Here is a 21,369-nt window from a genome sequence, read left to right as displayed (position 1 = left end):
TGTGATAATACCGAGTAATAATTATTTTGATAATAACTTTGCCATTTACTAACTACTCTGGTGATAGGAGATAAAAACATAATAATATTAAACATTAACTAACATATAGTAAATTAGGCCAACAGTTACTGTTGTGATATAATTATACAGAGTATAGACATATAAAATGTAGAATATTATGACGATTGTAATTGAAATAAAAAACCAGATAGATTATGAAAAACATTTATTCCTATAGCAAAATCTGCATTAAACACAAAGCAACCAATTACAATACAATAATAACAAGACTAAATATGATATGTGATTAATTAATTAACAAAGTCTGACTTAGTGTCTGTACTGTGCGAACGCGTGATTACAAAATAAGCAGAGTATAATAAACAAATATACAATAACAACTTAAACAATAAACAATGTATAAATATAATTTAGAATTTACATAACACTCCGAAGCGGTCTCGATTACTGTACGGCAAACATTTATATCCAATCACAAATTATTTTCATCATGCAAATAAATGACAAAATGTATGTAATCTTAGCAATATAGACATAGTTCATACTTTTAGTACACAATAAAATAAAATCAAGGCTTCCATGAAATTTTAATACCTCCCGCTTCAAAATAAATACAGAATTTTTTTGAAAAATTAACTATTTTAGTAAGTTATGCCTTAACCAATATTAAACGAGTACTTGTTCGTTGCAGAATTAATTCATATCGATACTTAAATAAGCTAAATTATAAATAATAAATATATTAGCTAGCAATCTCAACCGCAAACAAAGAGTATATAAAACATTAACCTTATTACATAATAATTTTAACAGAATGATTTTTGGACAACAGTCTCGAAAAATAAGCAATCTTATACGTTTACATCTCCAAAAATATATTTTCTTATGTACAGTATAATTAAACACTACATCAGTAAAAAATATCAATATATAAACCGATTGCTAAAAATCATATTGCAGTAAACGACTTCAATTTGAGCAGCATTTTTTATTATATATAAATATCGAATCTAAATGAAAATATTTTATATTATAATTGTGGCGTAGAAATTATGTAATAAAATATTAATTATTAACCATGTCATTGTGAAGGAAAGAAGTAGGTACTTGGGACTACGAACTTCAGAGATAGATTTTAGTTCAATAAAAATGACGCGCCCTTCTTTTGAGTAAATTGAGAACATAAAACAGTTAAACATCAGACAATTTAAAATACAAAATCACTTTAAATATTTACACTAGGAAATTTCTTTTGACACATATAAAGTCCCAATAGCACAACCAACATACAGACAACACAGACGTGATATCATATTGCACAATAAATTTAATAATTATTCGAATGTTAATTCATAGCAATCGATTTACAATCTACCATCTAATTGAAGCTATTACTTACACATATAAAATTGTACATTAAACATTAAGTTATCACACACATAGACGTTTATCTACACAATACATCTCCTCGTAAAGTTAAAAGGCATCAGAGATCATAATATGTCGGCCGCTATCAACAAGACCTCATTCTAGAATCTAGATAAATCATTCGCCGAATTGAGCAATGGAAATATCTTTATTTATGCACTAAAAAAACCTACCTTTGCTCAAAATCCATACTTGTTCCATTATTGCCTTTAAATGCAGTCGAAAATCAATTGACTGGTAAACAATCGAACTAAGCATTATTTTAATATTGCACGCCAAAAATTTAATTCCGAATTTGCTTTTGTATAAATTTTGCTAATATTAAAACGTATTCTTACGTATTTAAATAGGACGTAAACAACTGGTCCAAAACCTTGTGGTATGCATAAAACTGTTTTCAACAGCGAAAATCTTTGTCTACCCTCAAATACCGTTCAATCTGTTTTTAACCGCCTTTACACACCTAGTTAACAATTAACTTACAGCTAGCAACACGAGAAGTGATCACGACACCTTAACATTTAACAACCAAATTACGATAAGATAATGTTTTAATTTGAACGCTACTTTTTCTAATCTATGTATAAAGTACTAAGAACACAGAAGTCATTAATTGAAGAAAAAAATCTACGTTGTTATTTGTGGTCGATATAAAATTATCATTTGATATATTATTATTACTATTTACCGCTAACTCGTGAAATAACTGCAGTTACAACTTACCATCACCATAAACCCTAAATTACCAACATCACGTTGGCAAATTATTTGGTTCCTATATTTCAAGAAACGAATATTTATGCGATATTTTTACTTACTGAGATATTAAAACTCGATACATTTTATGTCATACTGCATACACCAACTACCAAGTCTCAAAAAGTGGTATCTGGCAACACACAAGTTTTATAGTAAGTTATTAAGTTCTAAGATAAAAATTTGTCACATTCTGTCTTAAGTCAAATCTTTTATGAGTGAAACAGACAAACGTTGTTAAATTTTTCAAGTCTTTTAAAGAAAGATCCTACATATTCTACGTCAGTTTCATGCAAATTTGACATGTGTCGCCATAAACCATAACAAATAAAAACTATATATCCGACTCCACTACATGAGATCTATATTCGGGCCATCAATAATGCCATTTTGTCACGCTACAATCTAAACTAGCAACAAACTACAAGTATACAATCAAACTACAAACTCGCACTAAAAACCGCGTCAATAAAGTACAATTCCTATTCCAATTCCATTCAACACATGAGTGTGAGCGAGATAGAAAACTGTTGATCACTAATGTGCGAGTGAGATGACATGCTAATTGCCACTACTTAAAATCGATTTTATTGACAACGGTTAACATTTAAGTCGTTACCTACCGACACACCTATCATATAAACAATGTAACATACACTTTATTTTTTATCTGCCACGTGGAATTAGTCTGTGACCAAGTTGGCGGGAACATTACATTTTATTTTTAATTTCGTTAAATTCTTCGAAAATTCCTTGCTTACTCTATAAATTGAAACAACACCTAAACGACACTTAAACGTGTTTATATATCAACCAATGAGAACACGTGTTACAATATCTTTTGAACAACATTAATTTTAAGTCGCCATCTTTAATTCCCCATCCATTGGCACAAAATATTATAAAATACCATTGCACTCTTGTAAAGCTTAATTGCGTATAATTTTCATCTTATATTCTGATATTAAAACGAATTATAATAAAGAACCGAAACGATCACATCGTAGCGATCGACAAAATTATCTAAATATAATATATTACATATTACATTCCCATGTGATTATGTTCAACTTAACTCCTCACCGCTCAAAAGAAACACTCTAAAGGAAGACTCGTCAACTGCGTCCGTGTAAAGCTCCTCCTGAGAAAATAATAAAAAATAGTTTTTCATAATAACTTGTAACAAACAAAACGATAAAATTATGTAATCCATACTAATATTATAAATGCGAAAGTAACTCTGTCTGTCTGTCTGTTACTCAATCACGCCTTAACTACTGAACCAATTTTCATGAAATTTGGTATGGAGATATTTTGATACCCGAGAAAGGACATAGGCTACTTTTTATCCCGTGAAAATGACGCAATCCCGGAAATCCCACGGGAACGGGAACTATGCGGGTCTTTCTTTGACTACGCGGGCAAAGCCGCGGGCGGAAACCTAGTTAATAATAAAATAAACTTAGAATATAACCTTTGTGTGTATTTGTATGTCATTTAAAACATACATCTATACAAACTAACTTAGGTTATTGATTGGTTTCAATCACAGTTATGACGTCATAACATGGCGCTTAATAGATCATATTCTTCATAGCATAGCAAGTAAAAAAATAAAAATATATACCTGCGAGATATCAAGTGAAGGTGCGCCCAGTAGTAAGTCTGCATCGAGTGCGGCCAGACCACGCTCGCATACACGCACCGTACTGCACATTTGCCTGCAAATTAGATACAATTTTGGTAAAATCTCGAAATTGTACATAATATAAATTACGCTTAGTAGGGGCAAAGCTTGATTAAGGCGAGGTGGTTGCACGAATTACATTTTGATACCAATTACACAAGAACAAGGAAAACTTAATTTTATGACTGGCATGCCAATGCAGTGCAAAATAAAATTAATATGAATCTAATATCTAATAAATATTATAAAGGCGAAAGTTTGTATGGATGTATGGATGTATGGATGTTTGTTACTCTTTCACGTAAAAACTACTGAACCGATTACAATGAAATTTAGCACACATATAGAGGGTAACTTGGATTAACACATAGTATAGTTTTTATCCCGGAAATCCCACGGGAACGGGAACTATGCGGGTTTTCCTTTGCAAACGCGGGCGAAGCCGCGGGCGGAAATCTAGTAAATTATAAAACTTTAAATTTTGCATCAAATTTTCTTTTATAGTATAGTGTAGTAATATGTCTATCAATATTGAAGCTAAATCGATAAGAACAACCATGAAACAACTCACTCGCTATCCTCGCTATGAAACACACTGCCGTGCAGGAACAAGTCGCTGCGCACCGTGTAAATATTGCTCTCGGAACCCTCCGACTGCCCCACCTGCAAACAAATTAGTTTGATAATAAAAAAAAGTAATTGTCTAAAAATATTTTTTTATCACATTACTATATTACAATTTACTTTCTTTCTGCAAACAATTAATTTTAAAACAACCAAAAACGTATAAGTACATGTCAAATCATAAACTTGAAAGTTTCAAAGAATGGAGGATATGTTCACTCTTATATCAATTGGAAATCCATACTATTAATATTATAAATGCGAAAGTAACTCTGTCTGTCTGTCTGTTACTCAATCACGCCTAAACTACTGAACCAATTTTCATGAAATTTGGTATGGAGATATTTTGATACCCGAGAAAGGACATAGGCTACTTTTTATCCCAAGAAAATGACGTAATCCCGGAAATCCCACGGGAACGGGAACTATGCGGGTTTTTCTTTGACTGCGCGGGCGAAGCCGCGGGCGGAAACCTAGTACAGCATTATCAAATACAAACTAATGCCACTTTATTTTACCTGAACATCATCTTCAAGTACGTATCCATCATTGGGACTCTTATAGCTCTTCGTCAGTGGCCAGGTACAATGCGTTCTTGCTGACTGTCCTTCTCCCTCCATATCCATCATCTCCCTTACTTCTCCCTCCACTTCCATTATCTCTTCCTCCAGCTCATCTCTAACTCCCTCCATATCTACGTTCACTGCGTTTTCTATCTCCAACTCTATCCCTACATTGCTAGTATTAGACTGTAAGAGAACATCTTGCGACTCATCTTTTCCCTCCTCAACTAATTCTACCGCTGACCCATCCCATAAATTTACCTGAAAAAAAAATGTATTAAGAACATTTTCATAAATAAATGTGGAAAAAAATAATGAACAGAGTAGATTACGTAAATAGGAAATATGGGAAAAAAAACAAAATTCATAAATTATACAAACTTATCCTTACCATAAACATATTTGTCGGCTTTTTCAATATTTGCTCATTATCAGCCGGCACGGGATCTTCTATTTCATTTGTATCTTCTTTAGGGTGCACTTTCTTCATATGCGTGTAGAGTGAACTCATGTTTGTAAATGTTTGTTTGCAATCTAAAAAGATACAACTTAGTTGAAATCTTTTATAATTTTGACTTTGGACATACATAATATAATTTAAATATATAATAATTTGTAATATAATATAAGACTTTTGTTGTGATTAGTAAATGTTTGCATGAAGATAAGTATGGCTCTACTCTACCAATCACATATTAGCCGGTATGCGACCAAGGGCTTGTGCACGTAGCTTGACGCGTTATCGCAGATCGTATCGTTACCTTTTATTGACTTATAGGAATAGGAATATGGGTACAAAGAGACGCCCGCTAACGCACTCGCACACGCACACGCACACGCACACGCACACGCACACGCAAACGCACTCGCACACGCATAGCAGACGCACACGCAAACGCACTCGCACACGCATAGCAGACGCACACGCACACACACACACGCACGCACCTGGTCGCGGGCAGGCGTGCGGCTGGTTGCGCGCGGCGTGGTGTCGCGCGCTGTGCTCGCGCAGGTGCTCGCGGCGCAGGAACACACACACACACACACACACACGCACGCACCTGGTCGCGGGCAGGCGTGCGGCTGGTTGCGCGCGGCGTGGTGTCGCGCGCTGTGCTCGCGCAGGTGCTCGCGGCGCAGGAACACACACACACACACACACACACGCACGCACCTGGTCGCGGGCAGGCGTGCGGCTGGTTGCGCGCGGCGTGGTGTCGCGCGCTGTGCTCGCGCAGGTGCTCGCGGCGCAGGAACGCGCGCCCGCACGCCGCGCACGGGTGCCGACGGTCGCCCCGGTGGCCGCGCGAGTGACGCAGCAGCTTGCTCGCCGTGCGGAACGACCAACCGCAATTCTGAGAACATATCAATTATTTATTAAAGCTTATTTTTGTCTATCGTAAATCTAGAACCCTGCTGCATTCCGTAAAAGATCCCAGGGTTTCGTTTGCTAGTGGGTAAAAATGCTACATGCTCTGCTTTTCCACCCAAAATACAGAATATCTTTTGAAGATTTCCTCTCCGTTACCAAAAAAAACACATAATATTACATATATTTATATTATTATTTAAAGCGCAATTTGGTATAATAGGCATGACGAAAGATTTTGAAATCCTCTTCCATAATGTGTGTATACGTTTACTATACAAGAAAAACCCTATATTTCGGTAATATACTTAAATTTAACGGAGATAAAAGCCATTTTTCAAAAAATATTTATTAACTGTGCCAAAACAGCTCGCAGGTGTCATGGCGTAGACGTGACGTCACAATTTAGTAAATACGTAATTATTTGTACGCATTGCGAAGAAAATTAAAAAATATTTATTTAATATGTGTTATAGAAACGAATTTCAAAGTTTATATGTGGTGTGCAGTATTGCAGTGTGAATCCACATAAAAATAATTCTCAAAAATGTGTTAGTAATTATTTCAAGCGAGAAAATAATAAGAAATGATTGTAAAAGTTGGCGCGAAGAACCCCGAAACCACGTATTCGTGAATTCGCAATTATATTTCTGTTCTGAGTCGATAAAACATACGTGAAACAATAGAAAATAAATAAAAATGCGTATTCTCAACATATTCATAACAACAAAATACATCTGACGTGAGTTGTTTACTTAAGCGTGACGTCACGCGTGTTTTAGTCAAAATGGCCAACTGCAGAATTTCAATGTTTTATTTTATTGATAATCTCATTAATCTTAATGTTTTTAAGATTTTTAAGTCACTATACTTAATTAATTTACTATATATTTTCCCTTAAAAACACTAATACGATCATTTATGGATACTGTCGTCATGCCTATTATATGTCAATAGATTTGAAGTGTCCGTAAATTTGAAACTCACGGGATAGCTGCAGTGGTAGGGCTTGTCGCCGGTGTGCGCGCGGCTGTGCTCGCGCAGGCGGCACGGCTGACGGAACACGCGGCCGCAGCCGGGCCACGGGCACGCCAGCGCCGCGCGGGCGCCCGCCGCGTGCGAGCGGCTGTGCGCGCGCAGTCCGGACGCCCAGAAGAAGCTGCGCCCGCACTCCTCGCATCTGATTACCGATTATAATTATAGACATATAAAAAACGGATTATAACTAGATACACAATCACATTTAAAAAATTGTCTATAGCAAATCTCTACATTTCTCTACTTTACAACTTTGAACAGAGAGAGATATTCAGAAATAGCTACTTTTTAACGATTTGTAGATCTTTGTGTCGACGCATCAATACAAATTATGTTAAATATTTACATTTATTTTAATTTTTCAAAAATAGTTTTGCACTTCTTTCCTTGTTACAAAATATTATTTATATGGAAACTGTAAGTTTCCATATAAATATAAAGAACAAATATGAAAACAAATAGACAATTTACATCTCAAATAAGATACAAACACCTACTTATAGCCTGCATCCTCTGGTGCATGTTCTTCATTCAAATGCTTGATCAGATCTCCCCTAACTTGAAATGTTCTCCCACATGGCTCCTCTATCCCGCTACCATCCAATTTCTTCACAGGACACTCCAATGTTGTCTGCCGAGGCACCCTGCATTCCTTGTTATGAGAATTTTTGTGTTTCACCAGTTTTTGCTCACTTAAGAACTCCTTGCTACAATTTGGTTCATCGCACTGTAAAAATAAATATTGTAGCAATTAAAATTTGTTAGCAAGTAAGTTATATTACGAAATTTTATACCTACATATTTCAAGAAATAATAAATGAATAAATAACCTACCTTGTAACGCACTGACTTTTGAGTAAGATCTTCTATAGAAAACTTATGGGTTTTTATTATAGTTGGCATTTGTGCATAATTGTCTATTGTGCCTTGTATAGTAGATACTGCTGACAACGGCACCATCGTACTAACTACATCAGACTTTGGCTCTAAACAAAAACCTTCTTGAGTTACATCACCTGGGAATGTTAAATTTGGAATTAAGGTTATTAACATAACCAAAGCAAAGATTCTTTTGTTATCTCATAATATAAAATACATACATGGTTCAATAACTAATCTGTTGGAGTCATCAATAAAACCGAAACATAATTTATCACTTGCTTTAACAACTTGGTTTTTTAGAGGTGTAACATTGGCAGACAGAGTAATATTCTGAAAAAAAAATTATATATAGAGTTCCCCAATATATGAATATTAATAATGTCTAATTATTTTTCAATACATTTATGATATTATGGATATTTATAACAGACTATCCCTAATAACATATTATAAATTAGGCTGAGACTGTGTCTATATTTTGATAGTTTGTTAAAATAAAGTCGAAATTTACTAAAAAACTAATCAAAATATATTTTTTGGAATGTTTTTGAACATATCAGACACACAATCTATAAAATCATTTAATGACAAATTTTCACATATAAGATCCTACCTTTAAGGTAATAAATAAGTCTTTTCTACACTTTTTTCATACAATCTATGAAATATTGAATTATAAAATCATTTAAACCAACCTGTTTTGTGGTATTGTCAATTAAAAAGGAATCTATATTTAATGATGACTGTACAAGGTCTTCATCGTTACCTGGAAAAAATTGTGTTTAAATTTATCTGTGTTTATTATTATTATAATTTTTGGTACATTCATGCATAATTACTAATTAGACTGTTTTGTTTTTAAGTTAGCTACCCAGCAAAATATTTCCAAACTGAAAGTGGTAAGTAGTTAGATATTATCTCTATACAGTAGAACATGTTCAACATCATGGTAAGACTCAAGATATATAACATAAAAATTAAAAGAGACTTTCAGAGGTCTTATAAAATAAAACAGAGAAGGCTAATCACCTAACTAATTTAAAATTAATTCATAAAAAGTTTGTGGCTTCTACCAAAAATTATCCATACAGGAGAAAGTTGAATTTCAAGTAATAAAGGTTTACAACAATATTAACCTAATAGAAAGCCCACATCCCTGCAGTAAGAATGTACATGGACTGTATGTAGATTATGATACAACAATATTATAATTTACATCATTCTTTTGTCAAAGAAATAAGAAGGAAGCATCTAAAATACTCACATATGCTGTTCTCAATACTTATTTCTGCAGGTAACAAATTATTTGGTCTTGTATTTACTTCATTTTCAATTATTTGGTAATCTCTTAGTATACTGTCATCATTGATAATTTGATAAACCTTTTTTGATGTATTATTTCCCTTTACGAGTTTCTTTGTGGTGCTCTCATTATCAATGTTTGTATCACTTTCAACAAAATACGTAGTTGTTTCACTGTCCTTGTCGTTTAGGGAATCCAAAAATTCCGTATCAGCCGTTGACTTCAATACAATAGCCTTGGGTTTCCTTCTTAATATATTTGGTTTCTGTATTTTTTTCTTAGTAACGCTTTTGTCGTGTGAAACAAACATTTTTATGCAGTCATTCTTGTCTCACAAACAGCCTGAAATTAAATAGTGAGATTGCAGAAACGCCTTTCAATCATTGAATATCACAAAATAAATGAAATCATTCTCACTCATTACGCGTAAATCATAGAAGATCAAAGTTTAAAAAATTACCTTGATTGCACAGCAGATAGTTTTATTCTAAAGATTCAATAATTATTTATAAACCTGACTGAATGTGAATCTTATCATTTCGTCCAGCAAATAACATTTTCAGACTCCTTGAAATTACAAAACCACAACACAAATCACATCACAAATCACATTAAGGTTATGATCATTATGATAGACCACAGAGTATACGATTTTGAAAATGTCATAATTTAAAAACCAAATGTCAACTTTTTTATAAATCGACTATCGTCAATGAATAAGGAATCACATGGAAGTGACATACCTACAAAAAAAGTGTGGCCGGCGCCATATTGCTTGTAACAAAACATGGCGGTGTTTAGTGCCGAGAATATATCGATAAACATTATTATGTTTATCGATATAAAAATAATATTAATATATTTTTTTGAAGTTATACTTCTTTTGGCGCGTAACTTCTAACGCGTGTACATAAACACACACTCTTTTTTATTTATTTTAACTTTATTGTACAAAACATAGAAGTAAAATTACAAATGGAAAAAATGACAATGCCAATTAATAAAATTAAGTATGACTTCGATATAAGGATTACGGTAGACTTACAATTTGGTAATTTCAGTTTTGAGGAATGTAATATAATGAAACAACATAATATATACTAATATAGGTATATAATTGTATTTTATTACGATGAACAACACAATATACAGTAATTGTATTTATTTATTTATAAATAATAGACAAAAAAAACAATGATATATAATAATAGAGAAAATTATAGAGCTAAACTATTTTGTGCAGCCTGGAATGCACTCGGATACACTCTGTTCATTTTTGAGTTCGGGATTTGAGGCTCAACTGGTACCTGGAAATGAAATGTCACAGTTTACATTAACTAGCATTGTTCACTTTACATTTAAACTAAAATGCAATTACATTTTAATTAAAAGGGCAATGCTGATGGTTTGAAATTAATATCAACATTAGGGCTTACAATAGCGGAACTTGAATTTATATTTTTGGTTTTATGGCATTGAAATGCTTTATAAATATAAATTTATAAAGAATAGAAAAATAACTTAAAACACCCCATGTATTTAAAGTAAATTGCACTTTCCCTCAGTCAATAACATTTCAACAACCAAATATCACCCAAGTTTGTACTCAAAAATCATATAAAACCATCTCAGTTTGTTCACAGGCCTCCTTCAAAATAGGAGAAACGTTAGATTATAAATGACAGCCCTAAATCTAAATAAAAAGACCAAAAGTAAATTGGAAGACATCACGTGTCTACAGATAAAAACCTCACCCTGTGTGAATGCAGCGGCAGACATACTGGTATAGCATCATCGTGCAGACTAATCACATCCATTGTTCTATTGAAAGCACTTTCGGGGAAATGTAGGGAACATACTATGATATTATATCCTTTACATTTGGCTTGATATTTTCAGTTTCAATTGCAGCTTCTAACCATTCTCCTTTTCTATTTTCACTTCTTGGTAACCTTCAAAAAATGAATTTTTAGGTTATTATAATTTTAGTCCTGACCTGACTTATTTGTAAATACATTTTTAAAGTACCTACTATAAAAGCGATTAATCTTACTTAAGTTAAAATTCATATTAGGTAAATTTAAGTGTTTTATTTTTCCTTCTGCTGCTCTTGGCAAAATTAATTTGTTATTTTGGAAGTGTATTCACCAAAGCAACTATTCTTAAGATTAATGACACCGCCTTGGGAGACGCACGTCTTCATCGAACATTTTGCTGATGTCGATATTATAAGTCATCACTAGCACCCAAATTCATTATTTTACTAGAACGAAAATATACAAAATAAAGCTATATTTGGTAACAATTTTACACTGAACATAGTCTGTGAATACTCCTCAATTCAATATACATGAAAATAAGTAAATCAGCAAAGTAATAACTAATATTTCAGTCAAAACGTATACATACCGGTGCAAAGACAAACTTTTCTAGTTTTCATTCTTTCCGGAGCCACATCCCACAATACTGCGCTTTGGTATTATGCCACTATTTGTCCTTGACCACTCTATATGTTTTAGACACAAATGTTTGTCACAATCACAAAAATATTCAATATTTTTCAATGTTTACTACGGAGCAATGACAGAGCATGTACATCATAATAACGAGAACATAAAATGGCGCCCGGCCACAGTAGGTATTTGAGCTAACTTCAAATGTCAAAAGGTATAGAATTAGCACTGACTGACGTATAGTCATATATTTTCACTTAGCAGAATATTCATTAGTTAGAAAGAGACAGTATTCGTTTTATTATTTCGGTATCGAAATGCATGATATTTGTATAATCAGTTGTTTGTATAGAACATTATGCCCTGTCCATAGGATTCCTTAGTCATTGACTATCGTATATGGTGGAAGGGCTGGCTTTTGTGCGAGAGTATACAAAATGACGTCGACGCTTCTATTCGCAGCGAAATCGTTGCGCGTCCGCAACGAATTCGCATGGGCAACCGCGGCGTGTTCGTTGCGCTCCCGCAACGTATTCGTTGCGCACCCGCTTCGCTTTGAAACCGCTCGCAATCCGCTAGTGTGATATGTCACTTAAGTATGGTATGCACCACATGCACTTACTACACTTCCCTAAATTAAGCCATAATCATAGGTAATTTAGAAAATAAGAAGCTTCTGATCACTTCTGATCATACTGACCTTTAAGAAAGTGAATCAGATAATAAAGATAAATAAATAAATAATGAGTGTTTTAGAGTCAGCGGGTGCAGAAATTATTAAACTACTACGAATGAATTCAATTTTTTTTTTACATATTATTAAATAACGTGACATCGTTAAATCACAAGGGAGATACAGTGTATATATCATACGAGGAAATCTATTTTCCTAATAATTTTTCTAAGAATAACAAGAAAATTCGTATTATGATTTATAATTTTATAATTCAGGCTTATGATCAGTTTATTATTTACTCTGTGGTCAATTCATTATTTCTGTCAGCTGTCAACAACTCAGTCAACAACAAGGTCAACAATCAACATCCATGTGTGATCCATGTGAAATGTGAATTGTGCGCTCACTGCTAAAAGCGTGTGAAAAAAGAACATTGGCAATTGGCATTTGGCAAAATTGTGGCAACGCAGCTCAAATAGTAACTATTTAAAAGAAAGCAGCTGCAGCACTGCCTTTCATAAAATAAAATTGAATTGAATTGAAATTGTTTAAATTTAAAAACAAACAGAAACAGGGAAGCTGGAAAGAATATCTTTGCATTTTATAACCTTATTGAATCAAATAATTTACAGTTTAAAGTAATACATAATAAAAATGATTAATAGTATATAACATAATAAAAATGGATTTGTCCATATTTAATAATATTGAAATCTCAGATCCCACATGCAAGGATCAGATTTCAATACTTTTGGAAGACTTACGAATAGAAGAGGAAGATTTTATTGAGGTATGGAATGACACTAGACTACTACTTATTTATTTGATTTTTTAATATATATTCTTTTGGTTTGATTTGTGGATAAAAAAAAGCTTGTTTTATATTATTTATGTATTGATGTAATCTATTTATGTAGATCCAAATCTTTATACTATGATACATAATCAATATTTTACTTTTGTGTGAATTATATTTTCATGGAACAAGAAAATTTATTATAAGAAACAATATAAGATTTGTGTCTTTTAATAAGATAACAATTTCAAAGTACTAATATTATAAAAGTTCAAAACTGTTTGTTAAATTAAAAGACAATGTAGAAACTTGTAGAGAAACAAGATTCCATGATTATAACTTGGGAGCAGCCATGGTATCAGAAAACTGGATGGTTAACAAGAAGGCTAAAACAATCAAGTGATGATGAGAAATTTTGTGAAGATAAAATGAGTAAAGCTGAGTGTGATCGAATACACAAAAATTGGAAAAAGTTTGTAAAGGTAATAACAAAACTTTCAATGAAATTTAAATACATTTATTAGTGTAGTAGGGGTAGTTAATTAGGTAGTTAAATTTTATTTTTTGCATCTTTTTTTTCAGCAATTCAACCTGCCAAATAAACCAATGTGTCTGGCAAGATGGCGCAATAAAGATAAAAACAAAAGAGGACAGGAAGAGAAAGTAAGGCGTTTTGTCATTTCATACTTAGCACAAAAACTTGAAAGAAATCTCTATCAGGTCTTCCACTACTTTGTGGCAAAATATGCTAGTCCCAACAGAGGCAAATATACTGAGCTTGAATTAAAAATTATTAAAATGTGTATTTATCATTTTCCAAAAAATGGCATTCAATATGCCTCCCGAATACTTTGTAGAGAACCTAGAGGTATATATAAAAGGCTAGCCGAAGACTGTGAAGGTAAAACAAATGCTCATTTAATAGTTTAATGTATTTTTTATTAGTTTACTTTGTATTCATTATATTGTAGTCAGCACAAATAATAGTTTAATTATATATTGTAGAAATATTATACCTATATTTAAACTTTTTAATGTAATCTTTTGATTATGATTCCCATATTCTTGTGCCTTTTTTCAGAGCATTTATTGCACAGAAACAAAGAGAAATGGTCTTTGCCATTGGCAACAAAATTTTTGAAACACCTTATGGATTACTCTGGTTATTCACTGGAAGAGTTAAAATATAAAAGATTTGATACATCAATTTGGAAGAAGCTTGAAAAGGACATGGACAAGTATTATCTGACGTTACAAAAATTTTGGTACTACTACCTGCATGTACAACTGTTTGTTAAACAAGATGTAAAAATAAGAAAGCTGAGGAAGAAGATACTACTATTGTAAGTTACCTTGAATTTTATAGAAGTGCATACTTGAGAAGAGGTTGTATAAAAGTAACTTGTGTTTTGTTACAGGCATTTTTATTCCAAATTTCATCTAAATTGGTGGTGCATGCTTTTGTTTGCCTGATGCAAAACAGTAATCATTGAAAAAAAATATTAATTAGTTTACATATTTTATCTATTAAAGGTCAAATAGATCAATTTTGTTTTTATTGTATTTTTAGGTTGAGGAAATATCCATATCAAGTTTGGACAGACATTCGATGGAAAGAAATACAGAAACATTTCCCTGATGGAATGACAAATAACTTTTTATATGATACTACAACTAGGGCCATTAGCAAATATGAAAATTATTTAACCAGCCCAATTGAAAATATTATAGAATATGGTCTAGTGAGGATAAAGCAAGATAGTAACAAGAGATTGAGGACTGTAATTTTAAACAGTGAAGGCATGTTAGAAGTCATTAATTATAAAAAAAGTAATAACAATTTTACTTCTCAAAATGAGAATTAACTTGGTGCTGTTTGCCTATTAATTGATTTATAATAACTTTTATTGAATAAAAAAGCTTTTAGCTGCAACTTTTTAAACTTGTATTTTGCTTAAACATGCCTAAATTTTTCCCATTAAATCATTTTGTCTGAATTCAAACTGCATATTATGATTTTATATTACTATTACAAAAAACATTTTGGTTGCTACGTATCCTTGTTATCGGTAGCCTATACACCTCTGCCAAGTGCCAATGCAATGTGGTAATTTTAAGGTTCTTGAAGAAATGAAAGAAAGAAAGAATGTTTATTTAAATGAGTATGGGAGGCAAAATATTCTATCTGAAGGATTATTCCTGAACCTATTGGGATTGTGGGTAGTGGTGTGATTAATTTTTTAAATGATTCAAGAACTTTGTTGTAGGAAGATTGCCACTGTATTTATCTTCAAACAGAGTATCGGAGGTACCTATGTAGTTCAGAGGACTTTATTTCTGCCAAGAAATTGTCCAAATGTTGAAAAGTCTTTGGTCCTTTTCGTGTAGCTTATTAGAGAACACATGAACTCAAATGTACTGTAATTTATTAAAGTAAAATAATAGTCTGTATAGCTATTAATAACACATGACCACAGAGTAAGTAATATACTACGGGGGAATTATAGATAATGCAGTATGTTTATTTTTAAAATAGAATTGTTTAGTTTTTGATTTATTTAGAATTGTTTAGTTTTTGATTTATATATAATTTTTAATTAATAGTGTTATATAATATATGTAGATTAGTGTTTTAGATTGTATATTGCTACTTCTCTGATTATGCGCGTGCGTGAATTTTCTGTAATAATTGTAAAGTTTCCCTAGGTTCCTTTTAAAACTTGACACTGGCAAATAGTTTAGTCTTATTGCCATGATAAACAAAAAAAAAAAAAAAACCTCAAGTCTCAACTGTCATGTCCACAGATCTGTCGTGTCATGTCCGTCACAATGACTAAGGAATCCTATGGACAGGGCATAATGTTCTATACAAACAACTGATTATACAAATATCATGCATTTCGATACCGAAATAATAAAACGAATACTGTCTCTTTCTAACTAATGAATATTCTGCTAAGTGAAAATATATGACTATACGTCAGTCAGTGCTAATTCTATACCGTTTGACATATGAAGTTAGCTCAAATACCTACTGTGGCCGGGCGCCATTTTATGTTCTCGTTATTATGATGTACATGCTCTGTCATTGCTCCGTAGTAAACATTGAAAAATATTGAATATTTTTGTGATTGTGACAAACATTTGTGTCTAAAACATATAGAGTGGTCAAGGACAAATAGTGGCATAATACCAAAGCGCAGTATTGTGGGATGTGGCTCCGGAAAGAATGAAAACTAGAAAAGTTTGTCTTTGCACCGGTATGTATACGTTTTGACTGAAATATTAGTTATTACTTTGCTGATTTACTTATTTTCATGTATATTGAATTGAGGAGTATTCACAGACTATGTTCAGTGTAAAATTGTTACCAAATATAGCTTTATTTTGTATATTTTCGTTCTAGTAAAATAATGAATTTGGGTGCTAGTGATGACTTATAATATCGACATCAGCAAAATGTTCGATGAAGACGTGCGTCTCCCAAGGCTGTGTCATTAATCTTAAGAATAGTTGCTTTGGTGAATACACTTCCAAAATAACAAATTAATTTTGCCAAGAGCAGCAGAAGGAAAAATAAAACACTTAAATTTACCTAATATGAATTTTAACTTAAGTAAGATTAATCGCTTTTATAGTAGGTACTTTAAAAATGTATTTATAAATAAGTCAGGTCAGGACTAAAATTATAATAACCTAAAAATTCATTTTTTGAAGGTTACCAAGCAGTGAAAATAGAAAAGGAGAATGGTTAGAAGCAATTGAAAATGAAAATATCAAGCCAAATGTAAAGGATATAATATCATAGTATGTTCCCTACATTTCCCCGAAAGTGCTTTCAATAGAACAATGGATGTGATTAGTCTGCACGATGATGCTATACCAGTATGTCTGCCGCTGCATTCACACAGGGTGAGGTTTTTATCTGTAGACACGTGATGTCTTCCAATTTACTTTTGGTCTTTTTATTTAGATTTAGGGCTGTCATTTATAATCTAACGTTTCTCCTATTTTGAAGGAGGCCTGTGAACAAACTGAGATGGTTTTATATGATTTTTTTGAGTACAAACTTGGGTGATATTTGGTTGTTGAAATGTTATTGACTGAGGGAAAGTGCAATTTACTTTAAATACATGGGGTGTTTTAAGTTATTTTTCTATTCTTTATAAATTTATATTTATAAAGCATTTCAATGCCATAAAACCAAAAATATAAATTCAAGTTCCGCTATTGTAAGCCCTAATGTTGATATTAATTTCAAACCATCAGCATTGCCCTTTTAATTAAAATGTATTGCATTTTAGTTTAAATGTAAAGTGAACAATGCTAGTTAATGTAAACTGTGACATTTCATTTCCAGGTACCAGTTGAGCCTCAAATCCCGAACTCAAAAATGAACAGAGTGTATCTGAGTGCATTCCAGGCTACACAAAATAGTTTAGCTCTATAATTTTCTCTATTATTATATATTATTGTTTTTTTTGTCTATTATTTATAAATAAATAAATACAATTACTGTATATTGTGTTGTTCATCGTAATAAAATACTATTATATACCTATATTAGTATATATTATGTTGTTTCATTATATTACATTCCTCAAAACTGAAATTACCAAATTGTAAGTCTACCGTAATCCTTATATCGAAGTCAAAATTGAACTGGATTTATCAAATTATACAGGGTTAGCTATCTTGTCCGGCGAGGTTGCTGGTGTTTTACAAGTAACCCTGTATAGGTGTTACCGTCACGAGCAGCCATCGTCATACTTAATTTTATTAATTGGCATTGTCATTTTTTCCATTTGTAATTTTACTTCTATGTTTTGTACAATAAAGTTAAAATAAATAAAAAAGAGTGTGTTTATGTACACGCGTTACAAGTTACGCGCCAAAAGAAGTATAACTTCAAAAAAAATATATTAATATTATTTTTATATCGATAAACATAATAATGTTTATCGATATATTCTCGGCACTAAACACCGCCATGTTTTGTTACAAGCAATATGGCGCCGGCCACACTTTTTTTGTAGGTTATGTCACTTCCATGTGATTCCTTATTCATTGGTCCGTCATGTAGTTTTAGAAAATGTCAAAAATATTTTTATTTTTTTCAGCATTTGAAGTGTGATTTGAAGTCTTTTGAAGTACTTATTTTTACCAAAATATGTTGGGTTAAAAATGTTAGAAATAAGTCAAGATATTTAATATATAATATGGAGTCCGCAATGTATATTTATTAAAGTCCTCTATAATTGATTACTTAGGTACTTTATTGATTGAACAACAACCATACGATCTTTGTTTACATGATGAAATCAATACATAACTAGTTGACATTTGATACCTATTAATACTTGTCTTGATCACCCTTTTTCAGTAAATAAAAATCGTAAAATAAATAGTTTTCTATATTATACTTGCTTACTTCAATCTAAAATCAATATGAAAAGAGTGTACAAAACGTTAAATAGTGTAGAAACTAGCTTATTGATTTGGGACAATCCTTTTGATACCAACGGAAAAGATGTCATACTCTGCGTCACTGGAAATCCAGGAGTCACCGACTTCTACATTGAATTTGCAGCAGAGTTGTATCAATCACATTCAATGCCGATTTGTGTTATTGGTTAGATCATGGATAATTAAATTGTTTATTTTTTATATCTATTTGTATAAAATTTTAAATCTCCACTTGTATTCAATACCTGTCATTTGTTTTGATATACCAATGTTACTTGTTATTATAATACAGTTCTATATAGGTATTAAAATAACAGAACCCCAAAACTTATTTTGTAATCAATGTTTTAGGTCAAGCTGGCCATGAAGAAGTACCCCATGAAAAATCAAACATATTGAGTAGTCAAGAACATTTATTTAATCTTGAAGGTCAAATTAAACATAAACTCGACCTTATCAATAACTGCATTGATAAGAAAAGCAAATTACATTTAATTGGACATTCTATTGGAGCATGGCTGATAATAGAAATTTTGCAGAAAAATTCATCACTAATACATAGGGTATCATCTGTTAATTTGCTTTTCCCAACTTTACAAAGAATGGCAATCAGTCCCAATGGAAAATATATTAATAACACCTTAAGAAAGATGTTCAGTTATGTATTATTTATTCTTAAACTAATAAGGATACTACCAATTTGCATAAAAAAATTCCTTATTGATTTGTATTTATTAGTAAAATCTTTACCACCTCACTACTATGAAAGAATTTACAAAGTCATAAGCCCTAGTGTGATGGAAAAGGTTATGTTTCTAGCATTTGATGAGATGGATACAGTTGTGGAATTAAATAAAGCTGGAATTATAAAAATAAAACATTTGACAAATGTTATTTACAGTGATTGTGATAATTGGGCACCACTGAGTTACATGGAGGATTTAAAAGTATACCAACCAGAACTACAATTGCATGAAGTTAAGGTTGAGCATGCATTTGTTTTGAAGTCCTCTGTGGATATAGCCCAAATGGTTGCTGAATATATTCAAACTAAATCTCAATAATAGTAAAACTATTTGTTTAGATAAAGCTAGTAGTAGTCCCGGGTAGGACAGGATAAAAGGTTTCATTAAAATAATTCTTAAGGATATGTGCACTTAAATTTATTAAATTAACATACTTAACATTCGTTACATCATATTTTGAGATTGCAGTCTCTAAAAATTGCATTTCATTCCTGAAGTTGTTTATAAGATTCAAACGATTTGGTACAATTTTTAAACAACATTCAAATCCTTATAAAGAAACATGATATAAATATTACAGGCTATAAAGAAATGATAAATGTATCCCTAATTCTTTTAAAATACTATAAAATAAATAATGTTTAAAATAGTTTTTTTTTTTATATTTTTCTATTAAGTACCAAGAAAGCAAATCATGAAAAATGTACCTCTACAATGGCACTAGAATACCTGTATCAATGAATTAGCTTTTTTAAGTTTAAAAAGTAAAAGCCGTAGTACCTAATAAGTTTATGTTATTTATTTTAATTATAATATAATGTGTTGAACATGAGAAATATTGGCATTTATAGGATTTAAATCATTAATATAACTACGATAATTTCTATAAATCTTGGAAATAATATACAGTATATAATTATTAATTATTTCAGTATGTCTAACTAAAAAAGAGCTGTCATATAATATAAAATACAACTGCATTTAAAAATTAATATTTTTCTGGTTTTAAATATTATTTTGATGATATGTTTCTTACAAGTAAAATAATAATAGCCAAAACCACTAAATTATTTAAACTTCATACAATTAAAAGAATGATATCATTTCTTGAATTATATAATGCTGTCTGTCTTGGAAGCCCACATTGGGAAATTATTTTAGAATTGAATTAATTTACAATAAACTCTAATAAAAATAATAAGCCAATTGTTTACTCTACTAAATACATAAAAAGATCTCTAAGTTGTGATACTTGATAAAAGATATAATAATATAATAAAATGAATTGTGTATTAAATGAATTGTGCTAATTAATGCCTTTTCTCCATTTCTTCATTATAAAAACTATTATTATTCATAAAGATACAGTGTAAATTTATGTATACATAATTATATTTATTAGATATTAGATATAGCAATTAAAAATTGAAAATATATCCTCCACATTTCCCAAAAGTTGACTCATTTGAATGTGCGTTGGGTTATAAAGGTGTAAAATAACATAGGAACTAGCAAAATGTCATTTACAAGAACATGGTCGCGATTAACAGCTACAAATTAT

General features: G+C 31.6%; 3 protein-coding genes and 2 long non-coding RNA genes across 7 annotated transcripts; 3 read left to right on the top strand and 2 right to left on the bottom strand.

Annotated features, from left to right (window-relative positions):
• Positions 1 to 209: 209 nt before the first annotated feature.
• On the bottom strand, positions 210 to 10,316 carry LOC123690816 (oocyte zinc finger protein XlCOF29-like). The gene is made up of 13 exons (XM_045634886.1): positions 10,132 to 10,316; positions 9,633 to 10,013; positions 9,064 to 9,134; positions 8,587 to 8,698; positions 8,321 to 8,502; positions 7,984 to 8,213; positions 7,436 to 7,628; positions 6,254 to 6,434; positions 5,471 to 5,613; positions 5,035 to 5,340; positions 4,464 to 4,555; positions 3,833 to 3,926; positions 210 to 3,346 (listed from the first exon to the last, which is right to left on the bottom strand). The coding sequence occupies exons 2-13, from the start codon at positions 9,979 to 9,981 to the stop codon at positions 3,272 to 3,274; spliced, it is 2,028 nt and encodes a 675-aa protein (XP_045490842.1). The 5' UTR covers positions 9,982 to 10,013; positions 10,132 to 10,316; the 3' UTR covers positions 210 to 3,271.
• A 502-nt stretch (positions 10,317 to 10,818) lies between these two features.
• Positions 10,819 to 11,574, bottom strand: LOC123694089. Its single transcript, XR_006751771.1, has 2 exons — positions 11,426 to 11,574; positions 10,819 to 10,978 (listed from the first exon to the last, which is right to left on the bottom strand). It is a non-coding gene; the product is annotated as an uncharacterized LOC123694089 (long non-coding RNA).
• A 1,593-nt stretch (positions 11,575 to 13,167) lies between these two features.
• LOC123696190 lies at positions 13,168 to 15,538 on the top strand. 2 transcript variants are annotated; one of them, XM_045642252.1, is made up of 5 exons: positions 13,168 to 13,590; positions 13,902 to 14,078; positions 14,179 to 14,497; positions 14,678 to 14,939; positions 15,167 to 15,538. In XM_045642252.1, the coding sequence occupies exons 1-5, from the start codon at positions 13,483 to 13,485 to the stop codon at positions 15,459 to 15,461; spliced, it is 1,161 nt and encodes a 386-aa protein (XP_045498208.1). In that variant the 5' UTR covers positions 13,168 to 13,482; the 3' UTR covers positions 15,462 to 15,538. The 2 variants fall into 2 exon arrangements, with proteins under 2 accessions (XP_045498208.1, XP_045498215.1); XM_045642259.1 differs by having other exon boundaries at positions 13,474 to 13,590; positions 13,912 to 14,078.
• A 1,791-nt stretch (positions 15,539 to 17,329) lies between these two features.
• LOC123693840 lies at positions 17,330 to 18,116 on the top strand. The gene is made up of 2 exons (XR_006751723.1): positions 17,330 to 17,508; positions 17,957 to 18,116. It is a non-coding gene; the product is annotated as an uncharacterized LOC123693840 (long non-coding RNA).
• Positions 18,117 to 18,666: 550 nt separating this feature from the next.
• On the top strand, positions 18,667 to 20,458 carry LOC123693031 (lipid droplet-associated hydrolase). Of its 2 annotated transcripts, none has more exons than XM_045637903.1 (3): positions 18,667 to 18,866; positions 18,980 to 19,228; positions 19,414 to 20,458. In XM_045637903.1, exons 2-3 carry the CDS (start codon positions 19,045 to 19,047, stop codon positions 20,124 to 20,126), a joined length of 897 nt encoding a protein of 298 aa, XP_045493859.1. In that variant the 5' UTR covers positions 18,667 to 18,866; positions 18,980 to 19,044; the 3' UTR covers positions 20,127 to 20,458. The 2 variants fall into 2 exon arrangements, with proteins under 2 accessions (XP_045493859.1, XP_045493869.1); XM_045637913.1 differs by having other exon boundaries at positions 18,717 to 18,746.
• The last annotated feature ends 911 nt before the right edge of the window (positions 20,459 to 21,369 follow it).

The sequence above is a fragment of the Colias croceus genome, chromosome 1 (assembly GCF_905220415.1).
Source record: "Colias croceus chromosome 1, ilColCroc2.1".
Lineage (NCBI taxonomy): Eukaryota > Metazoa > Arthropoda > Insecta > Lepidoptera > Pieridae > Colias > Colias croceus.
The sequence above is the reverse complement of the archived record's forward strand: the minus strand, read 5'-3'. Positions and strand labels throughout refer to the sequence as shown.